The sequence below is a fragment of the Myzus persicae genome, unplaced genomic scaffold (assembly GCF_001856785.1).
Source record: "Myzus persicae strain clone G006 unplaced genomic scaffold, MPER_G0061.0, whole genome shotgun sequence".
Taxonomy (NCBI): Eukaryota; Metazoa; Arthropoda; class Insecta; order Hemiptera; family Aphididae; genus Myzus; species Myzus persicae.
Window position 1 is genome coordinate 194,729 of NW_019103798.1, and position 9,135 is coordinate 203,863.

A 9,135-nucleotide genomic window follows, 5' to 3' on the forward strand; every position below is an offset into this window, starting at 1 on the left:
TTATTGCGTTGGGCACCGTGTGCTATTGCTATAACTTGTGACTTGTGAGCGAGCGACATCACTCGCCACTGCTAAAAACGCCAAGTCGTTTTCGTTGTTTAACATTTAGTTTTGGACTGCTTACGACGGGTTGCGACGATAATTCTCTCGTTTGTTACGCAGGCCACGTGTGTTCTGCTTTTTCGTCTTCGAAACGTCCTGCGACCACCAGATCACCGGCGCCCGCGTGTGTTTGTGTGTGTGACACCGTGTTTGTTTGATATTTTCGATACCGTTCCAAACCGCGCCGCGTGACCATGGCCGGCAGGAGTGCATTCAGCGACTTCGACAACAGCAGGTATTTTACAACAATCTTACTATCGAACACACGGCACGACGTTCGACGGCCACCCATCAATTAATAGAATCACAACTCATTTACCGCCGTCGCTCGCTGCCGTGTCGTTTTCCCGTCGGAAAGCCTCGTATCGATCCGGGTGGCCGCTGAACGGTTTTCGGCAACCTATTCGGTGAACGGGACATCCGTCAGCTGGTTTCTCGGGGTTCGACCGATGGCCGGACGTAAGCTGTACCGCTGACCGTTATGTAGGCTCACTGGTACCCTGCGGCTCACCAGAAGTACAACAATTATTCGACAAACGATTTCCAACAATGGGATATTTTGTTTACCCGATATTGCAATGTTGAATTGATTTCATAAAAATAAATAATTTTTTACTTTAGAATACAATTTGCTTACTATACCTCTATACCTACGACAGAATAATGACAGTCAAATTCTAAATAATATAGAGTTCATTGTAAAATCATTACAATTTCTAATGCCAATAAAAGAAAATATCTAAATAGTGGTCCTTAATTGAGTTCAATTTAAGACCACATGACTGTTGTGTTATGGTCAACTTACCTACCCATGTAAATACAATGTATTTTACCTACACTTTTTTTTTATAAAAAAAAAAGCATACTTATTTTAATGAATGAAGTAGGTCTTTTGTTCTATCTTGAGAATATTTTCATAAAACTAACAAAAAAAGCAGGTATTCTATGCTGCCACACCTTCAACAATTTGCTAACTGTTTACTATTATTTTGATATTAAATATCAATAGTCTAATTTATGATTGGTATATTTTTAGAATATGAATCCGCTACATTTATCTAAATTAAAAATAGCTTATATAATCCTCTATAATATTCCTTAGTTATCTAATAAATTTATTACATTGGTACCTAGCTCTTTTTAAAATTAATAATCCAAAAGATTATAATCAAAGTTATATAATTTAGATTATTTTATTCTAAGTATTAATTTTACATAAATATCTATCAATAAATTGTTTTTTTTTTCTATGAAGTTTTAACAAACCATTACCGAGTAGTCCACCATTTGTGGCTTATCTGGGAAATCTACCGCAAGGAATTACACAAGGAGATGTTGAAAACCTATTTCTTCAAAGTCAGGTAATGCCTAGTACAAGTATTTTATGTTTTAGTAGTGGACAAGATACCTAAGTGCTATGTATCTTCCACTACACCTAACAAAACTTACCAAATCAACTACCTGAAGTACTCATTTGTTATTAAATAATAAATTATTGTGGTTTTTAGTTGCAAATTAGAAATGTGAGGTTGGTTCATGACAAAGAGACTGATATGTTCAAAGGTTTTGGGTATGTTGAATTTGTCACTCTAGAACATCTGAAAGATGCACTTCAAATGGAAGTCTTTATCGAAGGACAAAAAATCAAAATTGATGTTGCGTCTGGAAAACGAAATGAACGATCAGGATTTGATAGAGGTGGCAGGGGTGGCGGCAGAGGTAACTATTATTTCATCTTGCACATTAAATATTTCCAATCTTTTTTGAAGAATTTGTGTGAGAGTTATCTAACATAATTAATATTAGGTTTGTGAAAAGTTAAAATAGATAAGATTTATTTTATCTTTCTTTTATTTTTATATTAGGTAAATACATATTATAATACAAACTTGAAACTAGGTTATTTTGTTTGTTTTAAAAATATAATAATTATGAAATACATTTTATCTGGGGGACAAAGTGGCCGAGTGGATAACGCTTCGGTTGCAATGCGCACTGTTGCTGGTTCGAACCTCGGTCACAGGTGGCACTTCTCTCCAGGCAGTTACGGTGTCTGAAGAAAGTGGCCTTCATCCCCCACCCGGGCATGGCAGAAACCTACGGGTGCCCACTAGAAATTCTGTCAAACAAACACACACGTGTTCTGTAACCCTACAGCTAATGGCCTAAGTTGCTGAAGCTTAAAAAAAACACTTTATCTATTAATCTTTAAATAGAATTCATTGCTATTAATTTGTTTTTAATACATAACCTATATGTTGTGTATTTGAGGTACATTTAAATGTCCCAAATTTTTATTTTACTAGTAAAAATAATTTGTTTTACTCTAATATATCGTTGTTGATACGAAAAAACTTTCTATGTGCCAAATTTATGATTTTGAGGTTTTGGGATCTCTGTATTCAAAAAAAATAAGCTATTTATTGATAAAATCTCCTGTGTGCTATCTGCATTGTAGAATTAATGAAAAATAATAAACAAGTTCTTTTTTAAAAATGATTTTTTTGTCTCTTGAAACGTGTGTTTTGTGCGTGGTAAGTTTTTTTTTGTATAATATATATATAATTGATCCTTATATCTTGATGATAACCATAATCTAATCATCTGTGTAGTGTGGGGTGAACAATAGTATACTGTACCGATACATGTGCAAATTATAAAATACTTATTCAATTGTTGTATCATCTCAAACATTAATTTTAGAAAAAAATGTGTAATTAACACATGCTATTATGTTTTTAATATTGATTTAAATATTTGTATAGGTGGTGCTCCGGGAAGCTTTAACAATAACCCTGGAATGCGCAGTAGGTCTGATGATTTTACTCAAAATTCAGGTAAATATTTAAATTTGTTTTGTTAGTTATTGATATATTCTCTTGTATTCAAATGTGTTTATAGTTTATATAAATTGTAATATGTTTTAAATTGATAAAATTATTTCTATATTTGATGACAACGCTTTATTTACTTACAAGTTTAAATGTTTAAATGCTATAATTATTACTCAATGCTCTTCACAAGTTGAATTAAATTGCTGAGGAAGATACATGAGACATTTTACTACACAAAAATAATGCAAATATTAATAATTCTATGATTAATATTCAATGCTGTTCACAAACTGAATTAATTTGCTGAGGAGATTGTATGAGAATTTGGTATTCTCTAAATATAAGATCTTAGTTTCTATGATTAATACTCATAGTTGTTAGCAAACTGAATATATTTGCTGAGTATATTGTATGAGAACGTTGTACAATATAATTATGAAAAATAAGCATTTCTATGATTAATACTCATTGCTGTTCACAAACTGAATACATTTGCTGAGGAAATTGTATGAGAAATATACTTATTAATTTATTATTAGTAATTTTATAATTATATTCAATGCTGTTCACAGTCCCAATTTATTTGCTAAATTAATTAGGATAGTTAAATTTATAACATTTTCAATGATAATTTTTATTGCCAGTAATGGTTGCACTTTTGTTATAAAATTTGAATGTTATACATTTTGGTAGGTTTTTCTGGTGGTAATTTCCGCAATCAAAATGGCGGAGGAATGGGTGGTGGAATGGGCGGACGAGGTAATTTCATGGAACAATCTGGAGGAGGCATGAACAGGTATCCAGACAGTGGTTCACGAGACTTTAATCGACAAGGAAATGCTTCGCAATTCCCAGGAGGAAGTCGTAGTGAGCGTAGACCAGATTTTGAAAGTTTACCACCGCCACCAAGTAAGTTTAATTATTAAATGTTTTATAGTGAATGAGTTAACACTAATATTGCTTCCAATCTAATCATTGATGCATGTTCAGAATATTGAATCATTATAACTTAATGTGTTTAATATAAAATAATGGTCTTCATTAGTGTAGATTACAATATGTCAGTATTAATTGATAAAATAATACAATTGCCAACTAAGTTTTGAAATATTAATAAGTTTCTTTTTTATTTGGTACTATTTACTTTTGTATGATGTTTAATTAAAGAATGAAATATTGTTATCAAAATAGATCAGTGGTTCCCAACCTTTCTAGTCGTGCTCTGACCTCCAAATTTGTATTAAAAAAAACTTTGCGGTCCTCTTATTTAGTAGTTAATATACAGGTAAAAAATATAAACACACACAATAGACACCTATATTCATAATACGTCAGTAATTAACAAAAAAAAATTAATAAATAAGAAATTACAAAATATTAATTTTATAATTATGATGAAGATCAGCCTATTACCTAATTATTGTTAGGCTTGTTTTCTTAACATTTCATACTACTAGAATTCTCATTGAACGAGATAATTTATAATCTTTAATTTTCGAGAAGTTATTTCAGTTGAATTCTATTATGTTTTTTTAGGCTTTCATTACAAAAATCTGTATTTAAAGTAGAATATTTTTCTTAAGTTTTGATAGTAAAATATTGCATCACATATTGTTTTGATATCTTTTATTTAACAACAAAATTAATTTAAATTAAATTTTTTTTACATTTTTTGGTAAGATACCTAGTTTATTTCAGATTATTAAATTAAAAATACTCCTTGATGTTTTTAGGTGATAAACTTAACAAAAGTCATTACTCAGGTATATTATATAATATTGAAATTTTATTTTACCAGCAAAAAATGGGCATTTTATATATTGTAGAAAATTATTAGTGTGCAAATTTTATATTTTGTTCTTGTATAAATCTTGTTATTTCCCTATACATAAGTACTTAAGAAATATACATTTTATTTTAGATGATCCAGGCAGACCTAAATTACAATTGAAACCAAGGACCATAAAAGAACCACTGAATCAATTAGCTGATTCTACTCAGCATACAAGTATATTTGGAGGAGCTAAACCTCGTGAAGAGAAATCACTTCCTGACGTTGTGAAGAAAACATCACCATCGCATTAATACAAATATATTTATTTTGTGCCAGATTAACATTCGAATGGACATTGCTTTACTGTTTACAAGAACTTGTGGTTTTTTTTTACATTTTATCATTTTTTATACATACCTATAGCAAACAATAAGTTTTTATGTGTATGTTGGCAATAAGTTTATTACCTTCACATAAATTGTTGTAATGTTCATAAGCAAAACTTTTGTGCTCTTTGAGCATAATGTTCACTTAAAGTATGTATTTATATATATATGTACACTATAATAACGAGTACAATTATGCCCTTAACTGTACTAGTATAGTTAATAGTTTTATTTTATTTATATTGTATGTGATTAGGTATTACATACTAATTAATTGTAGTTATTAAGTAGTTTTCATTTATATTAATACATTAAGAAATTTGTATAAAAATATTAATAATAATTGCTTAATAACAATTTATCTTATATCATCTAAAATATTTTTTAAAATAAATACACAGTTTAATAATTCCAATCATTAAAGAATCGTGTTCATAAATAATGTGAAGAATTTTAAAATTCAATCAGTGTAGTTTTGAAGAAATTGTCCTTAAATGATAATGTGTTATAACTTACAATTCTTAGAAATTTGAGGTATACCTACTTATTTTAAGAACTACGGTGTTGGTTCAATTTTTTTATGCTAATCCAATTTGTAATGTAACAGAATTATCATCACAAGCTCCCCTTAACAGTTACAGTCACACCATCTGGTTTTGACATCTTTACTGTGTGAATGATAACAGTAAGAAAAGTTCCTAGAAGGTAGAATTTGTTGGAGGTCAATGGTGATAGTGATATGCACTTGTAGTTCATTGTAGTGAACTAATTATATGACTCAATGATTGTATTTTAAAATCATAATTGTGACTTTATTATTATTACTTATTGGTACTTTATATCTAAATAAACTGTAATCACAACTGGTTCATTCGAGAATTGCACATCCCAGTATAATTTTTTTTTTTGAAAACTACTGGATTGACTAGTTTGGTATATTTTGTATGATTTGTGTTTAGTTGCATCAACAATTACTAAACATTTAATTAATCAATCAATAGTAAGCTCCTTCAAACAATGTTTAATAAATATGTTTTATTGATTGGTTTATCAATTTTGTATTATATAACAGTAAGTATGATCCCATTAAAATTTAATTATGTATATTATATTACATATACATATGCAATCAAAAAACAAAATATCACTAAAGAAGAGGAATGCTGAGTCAAAGACGTATAAACTAAGTTTAAAGGTAGATCTGCGCGTGCCAAATTGCATGAGAAATGCATTCATTTAATGGGCCATTTAAATATTAAATCATGTTTATGGGTCAATAAGCTGACTAGTGATTTATCAAATTTTGAAATCATTGTTCAAATATCCCGGAATTGAGAACTAGCGGAAATATTGTGACTACTGATCAATATATCGAAGGTCTACACTCATAATTTGGAATAGTTGTAATTTTTTTGAAAATATTATTTTTACATAATTTTATAACATTTCCAGACAGCATATCTGAAAAATTATACTCTTTAGTTTTTATCACTATAATTTATTTATTTATCACATAAATCCGAGGCAGATAACGCATATTATACAGCAATATTGCAGTCCGATATCCGCGTACCGAACGTAGACCGAGTAACACAAAAACCGGTAGAGCGCATACCGAATTAGCACCTAATTTTTTTAACAACCATTTTTATTTCCTATTCCAAAGCAGAATATTTTTCGGAGTACTTCGACAGTTCAATGTCAAAATGTTCAAATCAAATTTCGGAGAAATGCAACCTAAGCAACCTTAATTGAAAGTAAATCTCGGATTTTGATGCATTTGCATATTTTTTTTCTGGAATACTTGAGACGATGATTTCAAGATATATTAATGCGTTTTCAAGTACCCACTGTGCTAATATCAAGTTTTTTGGTGAATCTTGCATTTGTTGAGGTTTTTTATTTTTTTGTGGCAATATTTTAAGTTTTTAGGTATTTTTCTTAACCAATTTCTATTTTCTGGTAATATTTAAAAAAATTATATATAAATAATATGTAAATACACATGATATGAATACACGACATAATGACACATTGCTCTTAAACAACCGGAAAACAGCCCCCGGAAAAATCATACTCGTTAATAAAATCATAAAAATTATTATTTATATTATATATTATACCGATAGTTATATTTTAAAAGTAATAACACTCAATTATGATAATTGATAATTGAATTATCTAGTGACGGTTTACATGTTATATTATTTATATGTTGTACCAGTAGGTATCGACGTATCGTTATATTTTATAAATTATAAAAAAATTATACATTACAAATTTCAAAAATTTTAAAACTACACATTTCAAATTTAATAAAACTCAAAACTATTTAATAACATTTTACATGTTACATTAAAAAAAACATATTTTAAATTTGATCACATTTCATCCTTATATTATTTCCTATACCTATTAGTCAAGAAAAAATAAACACTCAATTCCCTAACCTATAGTAAAATGCAGAAACTGAACTCGGTTTATCGGTCACACAATGGCCATACTCAATTCTAGCGATTCCACAGTTCGAGCGGCAACCAATTCATTTGTTTTATGACAACAACAGGTTTTCAAGGATGAAAAACCTTTAATTGTGTGAAAAAAGGGGGATTATAGTTCTATAATAACAATTCAAACGGACGACTCAGCTTTGCCCTGACTCGGAGGCTCAAACGGCCGTGACCGAGGAAGTCGATAGACGATAGTAATCACCTGAAAAGTGAAAAGGTGAGCCGGGGTTCCGGTGTTTACTGTTGCGTTTTTTAACTGCTGAGCAGCGCCGATGCTCGGGCCCACGTCAGGCTAAGTCTGTGTCCCTGTGATGAAGTTCACAATACATCAATACCGATAATATTGATGAAGTTTTCATTATTTAGATGACGATATCGGTTATGAAGATAATATTGATGAAGATATAATACTGTTGTATCTTTGATACTGCCCAACCTTGATTACACACAGTGACTTCAACATATGAGGCACACCCAAGTGAACACGTATGCAGATGTAGATTTAAAGTCTCACAATAGAAAATGTACCAATTACAAAGGTTTTTCAGTCGAGACAATCTTTATAGTGATGTGGCCGTGTACCTACATAGCACAACATTATTAACATGTAGCTCAAAAAAAAAAAAAAATGAGATTTGAATACACATTAAAAAACCTTGTTAATAGATGGGGTTAGGTACCTATTTAGAATTGAAGTGAGTAGGTGTATTCACTATGTTCATGATTTGGTGGATCCAATACATTCAAACTGGAATAAAAACAATTGATTTTATTACAACACTGAACATATTAACAAATTTCAAGTAACAATTTAATATTAGATACAAGTCATATGTGCGTTAAGTTGGCCCCCCTAACCTTGACTGATTTTTTGAAGGTTATGCACTCATTTTGCAAATAATTTGCAAATCAATTCCTTGTCCGGTATAAACAAAATAAGACAGGGGGCAACTACATGCCCCCTTTTTTCAGCTATGAAATTCAAAATGCTATCAACATTTTGCAAATAATTAGCAACAGTGGTAATAGAATCGTGTTCCCAGTAATTTACCAACTATATTAGTACTTAATAAGTTATAAAAAAAAAATATATATAATCAATATTAAACTATACATTTTGCTTTATTTTTATCAAACGTTGATATTTTGTCAAGCTTTTCGGGTTATTACGTCTGAAACAGCTGCTTTTGGCCGACGACCATTTCAGGAAACCGTTCAAATCTTTAAGGAGAACTGCTGGTGCGAAATCGGGAAATCTCCATTTCCGCCTTTCAAACATACTGCACGAAAGACAACCATAGGATTTGCGGACCAGGACGCCCAGCCTGCGTGGGGTGTTCACGTTGGGCGGCAACGACGACACAGTGCACTACAATAATGTGCGGCCGACTTCGGTTCAACCGGCAGTACCTTCTCGACGGCCCAAGAGGATATGGTGCTCGACGGCGACGAACAAGCAGCAGCCGTCACTGCAGGAGCAGGATCAGGATCAGCTATAGAAGAAAATCAGCCCTTGTCGAAGGACCACA

The 9,135-nt window shown here is 30.9% G+C and overlaps 1 protein-coding gene across 1 annotated transcript; it reads left to right on the forward strand.

The window, feature by feature from the left end:
* Positions 1-5,370, forward strand: LOC111035327 (eukaryotic translation initiation factor 4H). Its single transcript, XM_022316900.1, has 6 exons — positions 1-337; positions 1,358-1,463; positions 1,611-1,821; positions 2,868-2,939; positions 3,630-3,845; positions 4,858-5,370. Exons 1-6 carry the CDS (start codon positions 297-299, stop codon positions 5,019-5,021), a joined length of 810 nt encoding a protein of 269 aa, XP_022172592.1. The 5' UTR covers positions 1-296; the 3' UTR covers positions 5,022-5,370.
* Positions 5,371-9,135: the final 3,765 nt, after the last annotated feature.